The sequence below is a fragment of the Abramis brama genome (assembly GCF_963993115.1).
Source record: "Abramis brama genome assembly, chromosome: 10".
Lineage (NCBI taxonomy): Eukaryota > Metazoa > Chordata > Actinopteri > Cypriniformes > Leuciscidae > Abramis > Abramis brama.
Window position 1 is genome coordinate 39265861 of NC_139972.1, and position 20150 is coordinate 39286010.

At 39.3% G+C, this 20150-nt stretch overlaps 1 protein-coding gene across 1 annotated transcript in view; it reads right to left on the reverse strand.

Annotated features, from left to right (window-relative positions):
• Positions 1–20150, reverse strand: part of cyp2y3 (cytochrome P450, family 2, subfamily Y, polypeptide 3) — a 42571-nt gene that overhangs the window by 12143 nt on the left and 10278 nt on the right. Inside the window, 7 exon segments of the mRNA XM_084125682.1 lie at positions 7636–7777; positions 9631–9807; positions 10591–10751; positions 10852–11001; positions 11085–11247; positions 15877–16073; positions 19068–19129. Coding sequence (XP_083981808.1) covers positions 7636–7777; positions 9631–9807; positions 10591–10751; positions 10852–11001; positions 11085–11247; positions 15877–16073; positions 19068–19129 — 1052 coding nt within the window.

A 20150-nucleotide genomic window follows, 5' to 3' on the forward strand; every position in this document is an offset into this window, starting at 1 on the left:
TCTCTGGACCGGCAGAATGAAATTGCCTAGAAGCCTAAGAAGCAGTCAGACAGCTCTCAGATTTCATCAAAAATCTCTTAATTTGTGTTCTGAAGATGAACGAAAGTCTTACGGGGTTGGAACAACATGAGAGTGAGTAATTACTGACAGAATTTACCATACTTAACACTGCCCTGCCCTTGCATTTTTCCACATTATTTTTAGGAAATGCAGATTTCCAGGCAAAACTGCAGGATGAATATTTATTTGGCATTTTAACATCTGCTGGTAAAAAAGCGCTCACTAGGTGTTGGTTGCTTCCTGAACCCCCCACAATACAAGAGTGGATAGACATAGTAAATGGTATATGTGTTATGGAAAGGATTACTTTTTTTCCCTTCGTCTTCAGAAAAATGTGTTTATTAAATTCTGGACCAAGTGGGTCGAATATGTGAGGCCGTTACAGCCAGACTCTGTGGAAGTATATAACAAATGACCCTTACCTCTTGAATGAAAAATATCATTGTAAACTTCTTTGCATACCTCTCCACTACCACACTGGAAACTAGTATGCTTTCTCCCACAGTCTTTACCATGGGCTAAGAACTTACAATTAACACCCTTCAGTGTAGAGTTGGATCACTGAGTATACATTAATCCTCTCCCAAATTGTAAAAAAATATTGTTGTTACTGTTGTTGTTGTTGTTGTTATTGTTATTGTTATTGTTATTGTTATTGTTATTATTATTATTTTCATTTTAATTTATTTTATCCTTATATTATTATTATTATTTTAATTTATTACTTGGCTTACTTTCTTTATTTTTGTCTTATGTAAAAAAGAAAAATGTAATGGCAGTGAAAAATACAACTACCTCTGTTTTGAAAAGCTGTTGTTTATGCTGCTACACCAAAATAAAGAATTTCTATTTTTTTTAAATAATAAAAAAAAGAAAACGCCGTTTTCAAATGTATCCGGATTAATGTTAACGTAGCCTATGCAATACTTGAAGGAGAGCTTTTGACAATACCAGCTAAGTTTGGCCAAATGGAACAAATGGAGCAACCAAAGTAAGTGCAGAGTTAGTAGCAAACTATCTAGTAGTAACTAAGCCTTAGTTTACATTTACATTTATTCATTTAGCAGACGCTTTTATCCAAAGCGACTTACAAATGAGAACAATAGAAGCAGTTAAACTAACAGTAGGACAACAAAATGCAAGTGCTATGACCCTTCTCAGTTTAATCTAACGCAGAATTTTATTTATTTATTTATTTATTTATTTTTGTTATAGAACAGAATAGAATAGAGTAGTAGAGAAAGTGTTAGTATTACTGGATCAAGTGCTGTCGAAAAAGAAGCGTCTTCAGCCGTTTCTTGAAAGTGGTTATGGACTCAGCAGCTCTGGTTGAGTTAGGCAGATCATTCCACCAGCAGGGAACAGTCATGGTAAAAGTCAGAGAAAGAGATTTTGTGCCTCTTTGAGATGGCACCACAAGACGTCGTTCACTTGCAGAGCGCAAGTTCCTGGATGGCACGTAAGTCTGAAGTAAAGAATTAAAGTAAAAGGGAGCAGAACCAGTGGTTGTTCTGTAGGCAAACGTCAGTGACTTGAATTTGATGCGAGCGGCAACTGGCAACCAGTGCAATTTTGTGAGGAGAGGAGTGACGTGTGCCCTTTTCGCCTTGTTAAAGACCACTCTAGCTGCGGCATTCTGGATCAGTTGCAGAGGTTTGACTGTGCAAGCTGGAAGACCAGCCAGGAGAGCATAACAATAGTCAAGTCTGGATAAAACAAGCGCTTGGACAAGGAGTTGAGTAGCATGTTCTGATAGGAAGGGCCTGATCCTCCTAATGTTGTACAAGGCAAATCTACATGACCGGGCAGTTCAAGCAATGTGGTCTGTGAAGTTCAATTGATCATCAATTACTACACCAAGGTTTCTGGCTGACCTTGATGGAGTTATGGATGACGAGTCTAGCTGAATGGTGAAGTTGTGATGAAGTGTTGGGTTGGCTGGGACCACGAGAAGCTCTGTCTTTGCAAGGTTTAGTTGAAGGTGGTGGTCCTTCATCCAGCCAGAAATGTCTGTCAGGCAGGCTGAGATACGATCAGCTACCGTCGGATCGTCAGGCTGGAATGAGAGGTAGAGTTGTGTGTCATCAGCGTAGCAGTGATAGGAAAAGCCATGTTTCTGAATCACAGATTCTAGTGATGTCATGTAGATGGAGAAGAGAAGTGGTCCAAGCACTGTGCCCTGAGGCACTCCAGTAGCTAGATGTTGTGTCTTAGACACCTCACCCCTCCACGATACCCTAAAGTACCTACCTGAGAGGTAAGACTTGAACCATTGGAGTGCGGTTCCTGAGATGCCCTTCATCTTTAGGATTGACAGGAGGATCTGGTGGTTAACTGTGTCAAAGGCAGCAGACAGATCCAGCAGGATGAGAACTGAGGATTTGGAAGCTGCTCTTGCCAGTCTCAGAGCTTCAATTACTGAGAGCAGGGCAGTCTCAGTTGAGTGTCCGCTTTTGAAACCAGACTGATTGTTGTCCAAGAGATTGTTCTGTGTAAGGAAGGAAGAGATCTGGTTGAAAACAACTCATTCAAGTGTTTTCACGACGAATGGAAGGAGAGATACCGGTCTGTAGTTTCAGCCTCAGAGATCACACCCAAAGACCGCCAGCCTTTTGATGTTCGCTAAACAATTCCTCTATATGGCACACTAAACTTAGACATTTGCGAAGTCAGAAGTCTAAATCTGATTGGTTGATTTAAGCCATGTTTATGAAGACTGTGACAATGAACACTTCACATGAGCAACTACATGCAGGATTACATTTTATTTTATTTAAATGCACAAGGAATTGTTTACCTACAAAATGTTACCTGCCATTTTTGCATGTTTATGCAAGAGATACGGAAAATGGTTCTTCCAATGGAGAATGGATTTTAGAGTGATCTCATAGCTGTATCATATTTATATTCTCACATCTATAATGGAAGATCAAGTGAATGACATCAAATGGGAAAGTGCCAATGCTTGTGGGCACAAAAAAAAAAAAAAAAGGAGAAATGTGCTCCAAATGGACATGAAGCGTCTGACTGAAATGGCTGCATATATGCTAATTTATGACACCTGCACGACACACCTGTCTGAAGTCCCACAGAGGAGCTCCGGAAGAATATAAGATGGAGAAACAACAGTGAAGGGTGAGAGAAAACCAGGCCTATGCTGTAAGATGGCTTCTGATTCAGTTCATTTTATTGTTTGTTTTATTTAGTGATTAAACTTTATGTTGAACCAGTTTGCCAGTTCCTGCTTCTTTTGTTACAATATATATACAAATTCTGGAAACACACTTTACAGACATCTTCATCTAACTTCATAGGTGTTTTTTTTTTTTTTTTTGCAGATTGTTGTGCCATTATTTGTGTGTTGGAGCAACCCCATGATCATGAATGGACTGTATGCACGCACACCATATCTAACACACACATATATTGTCGCAGCATTAACATGGTCCATTTACTGACACTGATATCATGCATACTCGGACTTGTACAATGTTTGTGAATGTTTGAATGTATTGTGTATGTGTTTAAGATGTGAGGGTACGATGTGTATTTGCTCGTTATGTGTAGTGGATATGTAGGGGACCGAGGGGCACAACCTAACGCGGGGTTAACACGGACCTGACTACCTTTGACCCTGACTACCTTTTACATAGTTAGTCAGGGTCAAACAGGTTGTGTTTTCGCTTATTTTCTCTCGCTGCCAGAAGACGGTCTCCTGCGGATTTATGGAAAGTTTTGATAAGATTTTGTGAAGGTTTCTGAGTTGGGTGTGTACGTCACCAAATCTAACTTTATATTACCTTAATCACTGTCTTGTTGGCTAAAACATAGCACTATTTTGAAACATGTCAGCAACTCCTAGAAACTGTTAGCTGTTAGCTAGTGCATATGTAAGAAAGTAAAACTTACCTGTAGAATGGTACACTCCAGGGGTATGGCCTAGACTATGAATGGCTGCCAGAGTTAGTACATGGTGAGTAGAGGGTCAGGTTGGTTGTGTGGAGTTGAAGTAAAGCAATAGAAGCTTGTGTTTAAGAAGGTTTGTTTTCCAAACTATACAACTGCTGCTGTGGCTACATTCCCACAAAAAGACTTGTAAATATTATTATTTATTTATTTACTTTTTTTTCTTTCTGCACAATAAATTCTTTATTGTGTCTGCACAATAAATTCACCTCAACTGGGATTTCCTGTCACCTTCATCTTATTATGCCTTTGATCGCGAGCGCGATCGCTAACAATTTGCTTTAACTTTTACGTCAGTCTTGTGTGAATGACATACGTTTGCACCCCAGTAATGGGGTGATGTAATGGGGTCTCGCCTGGGAGCCCAATCACCTCCAAGTGGTAACAAAATGACCGAATGGACATTGGCCAGTGTGATTTGCATGCTGAGTCACACCCACCCAGACATACGGGTATAAATAGGATCGGCACACTCACTTCATTCATATTTTGATTCGGAGCCAAGTAGTTGTCAAGCGATCGCTCATTTTTAATTTTTCTCCTATTAGGAGTTCTCCTCTGAAAACAGCAATTATTATTGCTACTGTTGGCCTTCCTTTCAGCTCATCATGGGTTTTACTTGGCTGGTGTGAAGCCGCATTCCAGTGATGGTTCAGCGTGCTGGGCAAAGAGAGTGCAGAATTCGTCCCTGGGTGCTTAAGCTAAAAGAGCAGTTTCCCTAAAAGAGCAGCACAGGCGGTCAGCATCTTTTTCAAGATGTCTTTCCGTCCATGTGTTTCTCGATCGACCAGAAGGATGCGTACTTTCATGTCTCAATTCTCCCTTTGACACGGTCCCTTTCTTCACTTCGCGTTTGAGGGTCAAGCATGTCAGTTCAAGGTCCTCCCCTTCGGGCAGTCCCTGTCTTCCCAGGTCTTTACCAAAGTCAAGCAAGAACTTGTCCGGATGGACAACACTTCAACCATCAGGGTGAGAGCTCCCTTTGAGCCTCTAGAGTCAGTTGAGTTTAAAGTTCTGTCTTTAAAGACAGCGCTCCTGACTGCATTCGCTTCCTTCAAGAGGGTGGCGGAACTGCAAGTATTTTCGGTCAGCATATCGTGGCTACAATTCGGACCGGCCTCGTCTAATGTCTTCCTGAGACCCCGGCTTGGATACGTGCCCAAAGTTCCCACCACTGCCTCGGGACCAGGTGGTGAACTTGCAAGCAAAGCCCCCGGAGAAGGCAGACCCAGCCCTTGCGCACCCCGTTCGCGCACTTCGTGTTTACGTGGACCGCACTCAGAGCTTCAGAAGCTCAGAGCAGCACTTTGTCTGCTTTGGAGGTCAAGAGAAGGGAAAGGCTGTCTCCAAGCAGAGGTTGGCCCACTGGATAGTGGATGCCATTGCCTTGGCGTACCAGTCCCAAGGCGAGCCGTGCCCCCTAGGGGTGAGAGCTCACTCCACTCGGGGTGTTGCTTCCTTAATTATCCTGCTTTATTGCACTCTATTTCAAATGTCTGTTTCTGATTTAATTACAATAATGACCCGTCATAGTTTTTGTCTGTACCACCACAGTTTTGTAATAAACCTAAAAGGTCACTAACATTGTGTTTTGCACCATTGCTTTGGCATAGCATCTGTCAATCGAACAGAAAACAAAATCGCGATGTAGCTTAGTGCGCTTGTCACACGGCAAAGGCTGTGATCTAATAAATAAGTTGTGGCTGGTTTCAGAGTGAAGCGCACTGTGTTCACACAAGAAGCTCATGATTCGCATCTCAGTAAATGCTGCAAGCTTAATCACTGCATGTAATGCGAGTTTATCGTGCATTTTTGACTGCTCCTGTGTATCCAATTTAATTTGCTTACATTTTGTATTTGCATTTATTCTTGCAGTCAGTTGAGATAGTTTACAAAATTAAAAATATTCTTTGAGATCATAATTGTATTACATTACGTTGTTTAAACCCCAAATCTTACCTTAAAACATTCTTCTTTAACAATTATTCACTTTTCAATTTGTTACATACAATGTCATTGTAAAATGTAGTTTTAATGTAGCTAGCTACTTTTTAATAGTAACTTGTAAAGTAGTTAACTACTTTTTCAATAGGGTAGCTTGACTGTATCTTGACTACTTTAACTTATGAGAAGCTTGTAGCTTGTCAAACTACAGTTTCAAAATAGCTTCTCCAACACTGTCTGTTGTTGTAGTGACATTAACCCACCACTAAACATGACGTTAAAAAAGACAAACTGTAACTGATTGCTTTACATGTCAGTCAGAATACCTCTAAGTGGGTGGTCCCTGGCCAATAGGTTGGTTTCACGTGACGTCACGCTGCTGCATAGCGAGAGCGCGAAATTCAGATGGAGGGCAGGAAGTGAAATAGCTGAGAATCTGCCGTCTGAAAAATGCCAATGTTTTGTGTAGTTTACGGCTGCTCCAATCGTTCTAATCGAGAAAAGGGAAAGGGTTTTTATAGAGTACAGAAGATTGTCACTCATAAAGGTGAGAAATGTAAAAAGCTCACAGAACAACGCCGTAAAAAGTGGATTTTTAACGTAAGTTACGTCTGCGGTCGGGTGGAGCAGAGTCTGTTAATGCCTGTGTCTGCAGCGACCACTTCGTCAGAGGTATGTTAGCTAGCCAACGTGTTTTTTGTTTCTGTGTTTATATAGCATTAGGTTGTCGTTAAATGCTCATTTACTTAGGCCTCGTTTACACTGTCAGTGAAATGTGACCCAATCCCGATTTTTTGCTCATATATGACACAGATCCGATGTGTTCTATGACAGTGTAAACAGGAAAAAAACGCATGCATTCGGATATTTCGAGATCGGTTTCAGGCCTCATTCATATGTGGAAATAAATCGGATATGTGCCAATGCGACTGTCATGTAAACAGGCAGATCGGATTTTCTGAGGCATTAGGCAACGTCTCCGCGGTTAAAGCCAATATTTAAACACAATATGCTCCCACCAGTCCTGAGATCTCTCTCACACACAATAACTGAAGCATATGTGCAATGATGGCACTTTTCGTCCTCCTCCGCCTCATAATCGTGATATTTGGCGAACTTCGCATACATCGCAGAGCTAGGATCAAGCATATTTCGCGTCCGCCCATCTGTGCCAGAGAATTGAACCCTTTAAGCATGCGCGATGTTTCAGATAGTATGGCAAGTGTAAACACATGAATCGGATATGGGTCAGAGTTGAAAGAACGTGTAAACGGACGGTCAAAAAAATCGGATAAAGGTACAACATGGACACTCCGCAACGGTTTCCTCCATAGACGTATTCTCCGTGTTTACTTCCTGCCCTCCATCTGAAATCGCCCCGCCTTCGCGCGTCATCATAATCACGTGACTGAAACCCAGCTATTGAAGCAGCTAAAGAGCCCAGACCATGCTATCACTCAAAGTTCTGGCTATGTGAGACTACAAAGTGTGGAATTTACATTACATTTTAAATTTCATTATAAGTATGAACTTATGAATGACAGGTGCAACCCTACCCAGACTTTTTGCCATGATTCAAAGATCTGGCTACATGAGACAATGTAGACCCCAACAAATAATAGCATCACACTAGGTTTGACATTAATTGTGTAACCTTTGTCTTACCCTGTATGTGGGGGTGTTTGATCAACAGCATCAGGGCATATCTGAGAGTTGTGCTGGTGGTCTCCGTACCAGCTACAAACAGATTTAAAACAGTCGCCATCAAGTTATTTCTGTGGAATTCTGTGTCATGATTGTCTTTTTCCTGTTGTACGACACAAAGAAACAGTAGAACAGAAATTATATGTTGGCTACAGTCCTTCAATGTACTGTTAACTTGTGCTGTACAGTTCTTCAATTTATTGTTCATACACACACACACACACACACACACACACACACACACACGCGCACACACACACACTCACACGCATGCATGCACACACACATATACTCTATATATTTATTTATTTATACAACAGTTCGTTCTGGTTCTCGAATCTGAGAGAGCCTTTCAAACCATACGATACTCTACCAGTATCACCCATTTAGCCATTTGTATCACTCCACTTGCAACATTTCTCTCAGCAAGTGTCATGGTTGATGAGCAAATCCACTAGCCTGGGTTTCCCCATGCTGCCCTGAACGCAGCACAATTTTATTCACGCTGCTAGGCAGCCTGGATACCATGGACCAGATTTTCCCCTCAAAAAGGGAACCAATCACAGAACGGGGAGGGAGCAGCAAGACGATGATGACGTCTATGCAACACACCGAAGCAGTTTGTTTATATCTATGGATACAACATGGCATCAGACGCGAAGTTACCTTTCGATGCAGCCTTAGATAGTGTTCTTAGTAGTTTAGAACGCAAGTTTATTTCGTCTTCTTCCTCGTCGAATTTCTGTCGCTCTACATACGTCATCTGGTATAATTGAAATGATTGGCTATGAGCACAGTACAGTACGTACAGGTGCATTTGATAGACATTCGTAGCGCCCAATAAACGGCTCTGGGCATTCGTAAACCACGCCTCAAATACGAGAAAATGAACATGTGGTTCCCAGACCACGTCTCAAATGAGACTAGGGGCCCTATCTTGCACCCAGCGCAATTGACTTTGTACACTGACGCATGTATCATTCCTATTTTGCACCCGCGCAAAGCGCGCTTTTCCCTCCACAGAAGCACGTCGCTAAACTAGGGAATGAACTTGCGCTCCCTGGGCGGTTCAGCGCAAAAAAGGAGGCGTGTTCCGGCGCAAACGTTCCTTCATGCTATTTTGCAGGTTTAGAAAACAATTGCGCCACTAACCAGGAAAAAATAGTTTAAAGTCAGTGGCGCGTTGCGCATGTTATTCATATGCTATTTTAAGGGCGCATGCTTGGCCCTAATCAATGTAGCGTGTGCACAACGCGCATACACTTTGATTCTCTCATCTACACAGAAGCAGCAGTTTTCATTTTTGCAAATCATACATTATTATGATAGATAGATAGATAGATAGATAGATAGATAGATAGATAGATAGATAGATAGATAGATAGATAGATAGATAGACAATTTATTATAAAAGCATACATCTAGCTTACACATTTACCCATATTATCATACACCTTTTTAACCGAAGTTAATTTGGGTGGGTTTCTCCATCCCCAACGTCCCTGACGAGAGCGTTGCTCTCCTTGGCTGTGAACCGCTCCTGGCGCGCGTCTGGCAAATCCGCCGTTATAATAGGAATCCGCTTTAGAACAAAGCGCGTCTGCTCTTAAAGGGAATGTGAGATGACGCTCTGATTGGTTTATTTCACGTTACGCCCAAACCACACCTATGAATAATGAAGCTACTTCAGACCAACCCATTTTAGATTTGCGCCTGGCGCAAGAGTCATTTATCCCGCTGGGAAAATAGCAACAGCGCCAAGACCCGCCCACAAAGTTACTTGCGCTTTGCGCTTTGACACTTGCGTTTCAGATCGTTAAAATAGGGCCCTAGGTCTGACGTTAGCCAGGCTACAAACCCACCAGAATTTTACAAATACTACTGTTGCTTTTTTGTGTCACACAGCAAAAAGACAATTACAAAAACTGATATACAATCATTGTAAACATTAGATACCTGATTTAATCTGTTAAGGAAGCAGTCAATAAAATCCTTTGGGTCATTGAAGTCTAAATTCTGCTCATGCTCCTTAACCTTATTCAAAATGAAGGATCTGATGTCGTCTATCTCTCTGAAGATGGTGTTATGACTCCCTGGCAAGAGCTCCATTAGTCGAGGGAAGATGTTACACAGCTGTTGAGAATGAGAAAATTGAGTTGTAATACATTTTTAAAAATGTATTTACACTACAGTATGTGGCTCTTATTTGACTCTCCTTATTTTAGGAGAGTCAAATAACACACTTCACTTATCAGGTGTGTTAGACAAAATGTGCAGAGATGGGACTGTTCCAGGACCTGGATTGGGAAACACTGGTTTAGAGAATAGCTTTAGCAATGCCAGGTTATGGGTTTGATGGTCTGGAAGTGCACATCATAGTAACAAATTTGTATCTTGAATGAATTGCAAATCACTTTAGATAAAAGTGTCTGTCAAATGGACAAAAGTACATGTAAAGTTCAAACCTGCCGCAACTGTATATATAGTACATATATACAGTTGGACCAAGCGAACTGAACTACAAGCGTGAACACACCCTTACAAACAGTTTGTGCATCAATCTTGTGTTATTCATGTGAGAGCATAAGAGTGACTCTTGATGAAGCTTCTCCTTATGAAGGGCATTTCAAATCAATCATACAGGGTTTAAATTTTGGTTTGGGTGCCGTCTGTCAAAATGTTAGGATTTTGACGATTGACCTGTGCTAGTGAAAAAAAATGTTCAGAAGAAGTTTAGCTAAAGAGGTTTAGCTAATTTACTCTGTTCAATCTTTCCTCCGTTCTCAATCTTTTTATTTATGTTTCTTAAACATCAAGTTCTTTGTTCCAGGGCACAGCTGCAGTGGTCCTAAACAGAATTTGAAATAATACTTTCCTGTTCTTTTAGTTCTCTTGTGTCCTGTCTCATCTGCTTACCTGGCCCCAAGGGCTGCTGATGAAGCGCACAAGTCTGGAGAGGATCTGGAGCAAGTGCAGGAAGCTTTTGTCATCATAATCAAAGCGCTGCCCAAACACCAGGCAACAGATCACGTTGGACACAGTCCGGCTCAGGAAGAAGACTGGGTCGACTGGTTTAGCTGAAGGAGAAAACCTTACCATTATCATTTTTAGCGCAGAACTGTCAAGATATACAAATCCTAGTATATAATAAATGGAGCGTGTTCGTCAGTTCCTCACATCTGGTTTCTTCAAAACTCTTCAGCAAATGCCTGCTCTCTTCTTGAATCCACTGTTCCATTCTTTTACGGCCCATTCCAAAATCCCTCAGTGTGGTGAGAGTGAACCGCCTCAGTTGACGCCAGCGTTCACCATTACTGACGATCAGACCTACAAACATTTAATCTAGACTAAATTACTTCGAACTGATAGTATGTGTTTATAAAACAAAAGTAAACCAGCATCACTTGTACCATAGCCTTTCACAACTCTGTTTAGAAAGGGAACGGGGGCTCTGGGTGCAAAGTCATCTGCCTGGTCCACTAGAGCCTCTTTCACTGTATCAAAACCGACCAAAACCACCGTTCTTTGAGGCCCGAGGTATACCGTCATCACAGGCCCATAGGTTTTGCTCCACTGTTGAAAAAACAGACTTTGCAATCACACACCAGTGCAAGGTTGGATAATTCATTACATTTACATTTATATAGTGCTTTTCTGGGTATTCAAAGCACTTTTACACTTTTATATCTCGTCAACCACCACACACCAGCTTATTGGTGGAGAGGAGACAGAGTGATTCCAGCTAACAGAGCTTTGTTACAAGAACGTTCTCCAAATATTCAGTGTTGTCTCTGGGAACGTAAAAAATGTCCAGTTTTCTTGACGTTAGCGGAACGTGTTTTTGAAGGTATGATGTTCCTTAAACATTCTTTCAACTTAATTTTGATTAACAATTAAACATTCTAGGAACGTTGATTTGTAGCATTCCAAGAACATAAAAATGTCCAGTTTCCTGAATGTTAATAGAATGTTATTGAAAGGTTAGTATGATGTTCCTGAAACATTCTTTCAATCATTCCAACACCTGCTGTGAAAAACACTGAAAGAAAGAGAAATAAGAACACAAACTACAACTTTCTTCAGCCACAGCCTTAGATGAAATCAACTGAAGATAAACGACATTAAATCTCTCAAGATCTCATCAGAGGAGGATTAAACAACAGCATTACCAGCTTCACTTATTACTAACCAGACTGACTTTATTTCTGTCATACGTCTACAGAAGTTCTTATTGAGAACTAACAGAGGTTTAGATGTTGATGAATGATTGGTTCATTTGACATTACCATCATGGGAATGTTCTTATAAGAAAAATCTGTTAGCTGGGATAGAGCTTATCAGTATTTATGGGGATGATTAGGAGGCAATGATGGACAGAGGCCAATGGGTAAATTTGGCTAGGATGCCAGGGTTACACCCCTACTCTTTTTCCAAAATTTTAATGACCACAGAGAGTCAGGACCTCGGTTTAACGTCTCATTCGAAGGACTGGGACAGGTTCATGTTTGTAAATAGACTACTCTCTGATAACAACTAATACAATATTGTTTCTCCTCATTGTCCACTTAGGGTGGGGCTAATGTTGCTTTTGGTTCAGCAGACTTTGACGTTGCAGACATTAGAAGCATTTATGAGGACTTGCTCTGAAGCATTGCCGAATAACATGGAGCCCTAGATGAGATCAGACAAGACAAGACAGTTGTATTTTGGCACACCTTTCTGCCTTGCTAGGAAAAAAAAGATAAAATATACAGAAAATATGTAATTCAATTAAACTATAAATCTAAAAAATATCAGTGATGTCATATATGTTAATGGTATATTGGCATGATTGTCTCCATGAGTGATAAAAATTACCACACAGCAAAATCCCCAAAGTTAAATTAACACTCTCAGTGTTTATATGAGTCGGAGTCCACACTCAGAGTGTTATAAGTAACACTGAAGCAGTGTTAAAGTTAATGAGATAATTAAGTGATTAATTGAGTGATGATTGAGCATTATTGAAGACACCTGATATTAACAAGCCGAATCACTGAAGGAGAAAACTGTGATTGGTATGTTACCATTATGGTGATCAGTATTTGCTTTAGTTGGGCTGTTGACCCTTAAGTCGTTAACTTTAGATTTTGTTTGGCTGTTGTACCTGAGTTAACAGCTAGATGAACAAAGAGAAAAAGGTGATATGATGGTGTTGGTTGTGTTTTAAAATAATCATTATTTCACAATCACTGAACTCATATAGAGCCCAATTTCTGAGTAAGATCCACTTTTATTAATCATAGCAGCACTATACTTGAAAAGCATAATATTTTTAACTTTTACAATGTAATCCAAATAATTTCATGCATAAATTCCAAAGCATGTTGCAGTGCATTCTGGGTGCCACCAATCAAAACTCATTCATGGCTCCCATCATGCATTGCTGCATGAATAAATAATAAGTTTATGTTCAGAGTTGATCTGTTTGTCACCATTGTTGAGAATCATACGCTAATTCTTGATGTCTGTGTGTGCCTGCAAAAAAATATTTTGTGAGAAGTTTTTATTTTTATTTTTATTTTTTTATTGATTTGATCATTTGGATTTCATTGAAAATGCTAAAAATGGCAAGCTCTACAAGGACAGTGCTGCTATAATTCATAAGGTAAACTTTACTCAGAAATTATGCTCTCAGTGAGTTCAGTGATTCAGGCCAAGTAATGATTATGTTACAACACAACCAACACCATCAGATCACCTTTTCTCTTTGTTAATCTGGCTGTTATAACTGAATTACAGTAGACAAACAAACTCTTAAGTTAAAAAAGTAAGGGTCAAGAGTCCAGCTAAACTAAACCCGATAATTAAATTAATTTTCTCCTTCAGTGATTCTGCTTGTTACCATCAGGTGTCTTCAATAATGGTCAATCATCACACAATTAATCACTTAATTATCTCATTAACTTTAACACTGCTTCAGTGTTACCTATAACACTCTAAAGGCCATTGCATTTCGCAATCCGAAATTTTCGCACGTAAAAAAAAAAAATCGATCTCACGTTATGTCAATCACGCTTGCACACTGTCTACGAAACTTTCGTCCGTAATAAAAAAATTCGGATCAGGTTCGATTTTCTGTGTTTTTCGCATCCACAGCCAGTATTTTGAGAGGTTTTTTGACAATTCAGAGCCACTGTACAAGCGAACGACAAAATCGAGCACCCAATTCGATTACTAATCATGTATTATTTGGGTATAAAATATAACCTGTATACAGCTGTTCTGTCTGCCCAGCGCTTCCGCCGGCCGTGTGTGTGTGTGTCTGTGCGTGCGTGCGCAGGCTATGTGTATGCGTGTGTGTGTGTGTGTGCCCATACCTTAGACATATAGGCTTAGGCTACTGCCAGTCTCTGTTCAGGATCGATTGGTTCACGGAAATTGGTGGTCTTCTTTTTAATATGTGGCTCCAGTATCGCTAGCAAAGCATCAAACTGTACCACTGACATTCTGAGGTAAATTTTGAATCGTTTGGGATAATTTCGCAACTCCTTGATAAGGAGGTGAAACTCTCCTTCCTCTCGGCGCAATCTCAGGATTGGATGGACCCAATATTTCCTCTTTCTTTTTCTCTTTTTAAGAAGAAAGAGGGCAACAAAAACAAAATCATCCTCACTGCTTGACGAATCCATTTTGTATTTTTTGCGTTTTTTCCGCAAAGGTTTAATAAATACGCATCGGACTCAGTGTGCAAGGTTTCTGTGCGTGACGAATTTTAAGGCTGACGAACACGAAAAAACGCATACGAAAATTTCGGACTCAGTGTGCAATGGCCTTAAGGCTATGTTTACACGGAACGATCTGAAGAGAAAATGCAAAAGTGGCGTTGCGTTATCACTTTTTATTCTGCGTTTAGACGAGCGTTATGGGGGGGAAATCTGCGTGCATATGGTGACGCAAAAGTGTGTGAAATTCGATGTAGTATGCACTCCAGGCGGTTAGGTGGCAATGTGAGAGAGCCACCGTGAGCAGATCGGTGCCTTCACTGTCTAGCAGGCTTTTGCGTTTCTACCCTTTATGGGCCTTTCACACAGGACGTGGTATGCGCGGCGCTGCGCTATAAAACCCATTAATCTCAATGGCTTGCGCCGCGCAAGGACGTTTTGTTGCTGCGTCGACCAAAGCGCAAGCGCAGCGGTGCGCATCATTGGCGTGCTCACGCGCACGCCGCGGTCAAAGTTCAAAATAGTTCAACTTTTGCTGCTGCGCTCTGTGACGATTACCAGCGCGGCCAATAGAATCGGGGGATCCAAACAAGCACGGAAATCAAAATGGATGAAAGTAAATTATATTAAGACATCGTATGGTATGAACGATCGTCTCATAGACAGACAGATTTACATTAAAAATAGTTGTGTTTTAACAGTCAGGTAACTTGTAGGTAGACAATGTGTGTAAAGTTTTTTCGCGTTGTATCTGAAGGGCAACGCTGAACCCAGCGGCAAGCGCCGCGCATACCGCGTCCTGTGTGAAAGGCCCATTAGACGGGAACGCGACGGCGGAGCGTTTTTAAGATTTCCACTCTGGAGGGTGGTTTCACTTTTTTGCGTTTTTAAGCCCCAAAAACGCTGTCGCCGTCTAAACAAAAGGCAAATCTGATAAAATATTTTTACGTTTTCACCCGCGAGCATTCTCGTGTAATCAGGACCTGAGTGTGGACTCATATAAACACTGAGAGTGTTAATTTAACACTGGCGATTTTGCTGTGCAGTGTGAATATAAGAATTTGGAGAATTTTTCCCTGATCAGACCCCACATTATAAAAATTATAACAATAATAATAAAAACTATTGAGTGTAGTAATAATAAAAATAATAGCATCTTTATATCTCACAAGTCTTTATCGCTGTGCGACTACATCTATACACTTTTATGGTGCAGACAAAAGCCACCAAAGTTAGATGGAGCGGCACAATTCATTTTCAAAGACAGGATTGATTAGACTGCCAATCCTATGGTGAAGTACATTTGATGTGTGCAGGGGCAGTGCCTTCTTCGCTACCATTTTTCAGTGTTTGTACCCTGGTCATTGAGCACCACCTACAGCACATTACAGTATGTCTCTCTTATGTGATTCCCCCTCATGTAGACCACATTCTAATGAATCATACAGTACAGTAAAAGCAACAGGTATAGATCAAAGCTACAAACCTTCTCTCTTACCTTCATGAAGCTTTTAAAGGGTGCACGCTTGTCCATTATTGGCAAGTTTCCAATCAGTGGCAGTGCCAGCGGCCCTGGGGGCAAAGAACGTCCACTTGGCTTTCTTTTCCATCGAAATAATACCAGCACAGCAAAGACTAAAACCAGCACCAATGAGCTAGAGAGTTCCATCCCTCGTCTCCAAAATATTATGTTATGTTCAGTTCAGTTTTTTTTCTTTACATCTGTTTTTGCCAGTGGCTTTAAAGGTTTTTGTATGCACAGTGGGAGTAGAGCAAGAAGGAGGGGGCAGGTTCAAGCCGGAATGGGACAGAGGTGATGAATGTGAAATGCTTATACACATTAACCAGGGTGAACACTATCAGCCCAGGAATGAGAGAGTGGTTGGTGGTGTGATAAAAAAACAAACAAACAAAAAAACATGAATATATTGTTTGTATACTATGGTAGGCAGGAACAATACATAGCCTACAATACTAACTATCAAGTCGATCCCTGAATCGTTATTTAATTTCAGATCTTATTCATTAATATTAATGTAGAATATACAAACCTTATATTACTGTGATTGTACTAACATCCCTCTCCTATCCCTCATGCCTCAAGTTACTGAAAGTTCAATAAGATATAATGTAACTTGTGAAATCATTATTTCCCCTCTCTTGTTTGGCATCATTTTAAATGTCTCAGTGTGACTGGTAAAATGGTCTCAATTTCACAAGCACTAGAATAGATCATGACGACAGCTTTTCTCAGTACATTTCTTGAATCATCCTTAAGATTTGCAAACCAGTAAGTGCATTTCTCCAAACAATTCGTACAAACAGCACCACACAATGGATTATCTGCAAAAGCCTGTAATTTGCCTAAAACCCTTAGTTCATCTCTCGAAACTCAGAATTTATGTCAATGAACATATCAGTGCCATCAGAATGACAAGTCCTTGTGTCATTGTTCACAAACAAGATAGTCAAAATGCTTAGTCATGCTATCAAAATGACAGTGTACTCTGTATTACCTGATGTAAACTATACGATTTTGATGACAATGATTGAAAATGCACAAGACTGCATTTTAAGTCAAGTCAAGTCAATTCACCCTCTATGGAACCCAAATATATGGGAATATACTGCAAAATATAATGCAATATATTACATAATACATTTACATAAATGGGAAACTAGTGCTTATATTTTTCAATATACTGCAATATATGCATTGACCATGTATGGCTATACATCTATATATTAATACATATAAACTATTTATAAATGAAGACAGAAATAGCATTACATGTAATATTTACAAAGTTTTATCCTTTATTGTGTACATATATTGCACATACATTTTCCCATATAAATGTGAATGTAAGTTCACACAAATACAGTATACACACACACATTCACGGAATGCGTTACAACAGATTTCTAGTTCCCAGCATGCTTTGCTTCTGACTGTTAAAGGAGAGCAAATGTTAAAATTAAGTGTTATTTAATGTGTTTTGCTCAATATTAATATAGGGGGAGATCTGTTAATGTTCTATTATTTTGGAATTTAAAAGGTTTTCTAGTATGAGTTTTTGGGGTTTCCATTGTGCTGAAGAGTAAAGCCTGTGGTTCGGTTGATGATTGGCCTAATACCATTAAGACTATAATTACTATATTTTAAAAGTAATGGCTGTGCACTAGTATGATGATAGTCTCTTGGCTAAATACTTCGGTACATGCAGTTGTGCTTTTGTTAACTAGCTTGAAAATATTAAACATTTATGATGTAAATAATTAAAAAATGTAAGAAATATATTATGTACATTATGATATATTAGTAAATATTTTGTCACATATTTTTCAATATATGAAACGAGGGAATTCCTTATGTATTTCTCAATATATTGTAATATATTAAAGAGAAACAATATTATTATAACTCACTCATTTTAATAAAATAATAATAATAATTCTGGAATCACCCCTGATCAGCAGACAAGTGCAAGTATGCATGCAGTAGTGCAGATACTAGGCCTATATTCAGCAGCATAAAGTTTACAAACTTATATGGCCTGCTGAGGAGGATGATGATGTGCAGGACACATGCACTGAACATACAGACATTTTCTTTCTTAACACACCAGCTCGAATTTCAGTATGAACTCATATAGTCAGCCTTATGGTGCACAGCTTATTAAGCAATCATGATTTATTTATTTATTTAACATGTATGTGTGCATTAAAGGGCCCCTATTATGGATTTTTGAAAATGACCTTTCATGTAGTGTGTAACATAGCTCTAAGTGAATGAAAACATCCTGCAAAGTTTTAAATCTGAAAGTGCACCGTTTATAAAGTTATTGTCTTTCAAAAGTAAGAGTCGACTCTGAGTCAATGAAATGAATTGTTTTTCATTCGAGTCATAATCCGCTTCGTTGTGATGTCAAGACGAAACATTAGCATATTGCCTGCCCACTTATTGTGTGCACAGACACCAGGGAAAACTTGAACCTCAAACCAGCAGCTGATTCCTGCAGTTTATTCTTTACACAAAGGTTGGTTTTACGAGATCAGTCTGCTTTGCAGTTCCTGACTGTTGTTTTCGCTTGCAAATTGCTGTTCACAGGCTTGCAGTGCTTTTCATATTTGTGCGGAAAAAAATGTGCCAAAAGTGTAAACACGGGAAAAATGGAAGTCGGAAGAATACAGATCATATTTATTTTGCGTTAGCATGAAGCTGCAGTTTCATAATACATGTATTACACTTACGTTACGAATAACAGTAAAATGTTGCAAATAGCTTTTTCTTACACTTAAGGCGATTTACACCTTTACAAATCTTCTCTTGCAGGTGCAAATTTAATTTCCGTTTGCAATCTTATGTACACTTTTACAAATCATATTACATCATATTACTACCTTCATAGACTTCCTTTTCGAAAGGGAGTACATCAGGGGAACCACTGCACTATAGTGTTAATGTAAGAATTAATGATTTTATTTTACATTAATGCTTTTTATTTTATATTACATTAATGCTTTTCAGTTTTATGGTGGTAATTTTGACAAAATAGGCTCATCAAAAAATCGTATATGCAAAAGATATATCCTTTGATCAGTTTGTACTCTGTGCTTATCTCTTTCTCCATATATACTGTATATCCACATTCTTGTAAAATGAGACAAATATCCATGTTGCTCAGCGGGGGGAGGCAATGAGCTCATAGAATCGAAGCATGTTGGCAAAGCTGCTGAGTTCAGGACTGGGGTTGTCGTGGAAATTCTTTCACAACTTTAAATAATAATTGGAAGACAGCTGGAAATCTCAAAAGTTATAAAGATCTTTATTTCTTGCAAGAAATTGGCTGTTCACACATCAGTCAGAGTCTGATATGAGAAGGCCCTGACTTCTCCTTTTTGCCCAGCTTATATACCCTTAACACATCCTGGTCTGTCTCAAAAGATCGCCTTGGTTTACCTTAAAAGGCAACACGTCTTGTTCGAGATCTCTTTCTAACATAAATCCTATCTAGACAGAACAATATCACGTCTGCAAAAGTTTCCTGTTATTAGCTGCAGCTTTTTTATCTCTATTTCTATCAAAGCTGCGCACATACTTTTCACACTTGAAGTACACAATAGGTCACTTGAAGTACACATTGTCTCTTTGTTACTTAGTCTTCTAACCCAGAACATTTTGTCCCTGCAAGCTTATCTTAACTTATACATTTCTAAAACTTGGTTACATATCTTTAATAATGTACTTTAGCTTATATGATTATATTTCTTTAAATGCTTATGAGTAAAAATAAATGTTCAACGTTAACACAAGTTGCACACACCTAAAAGTAAAAAAACACATCTAAATGTAAAATTTCCATTACAATCCACCCCATGTTCATTCAAAGAACATACACACAATTTGACATTTACTTCTCCATAATCATAGTAATTTACAACAGGTAAATTTTCCCCATGGTCATTTAATTTCTTAGTCAAACTCATGTTCGCTCTCGTTCTCGTATACCTCATCTTCAGGCACTGTAACCTCAACTTCATCTTCTTCCCAACATTCTAATTCTAGCAATCTAATTCTTTTTTTTCAGAAAAAAAAACTAATCATACCATAGTACATTGCCTTTTAACTTTGAATCAAGCTAAATTTTGAATCACATTGATCTATTAGGCCTTAATTAACCATTTTTCTTAACCTTATTTTGCTAGCTTTTAATTCAAGTAGGCGATTGTTTTACTTAGTCAAATTTATTTAAGGATCTGTGTAATAAA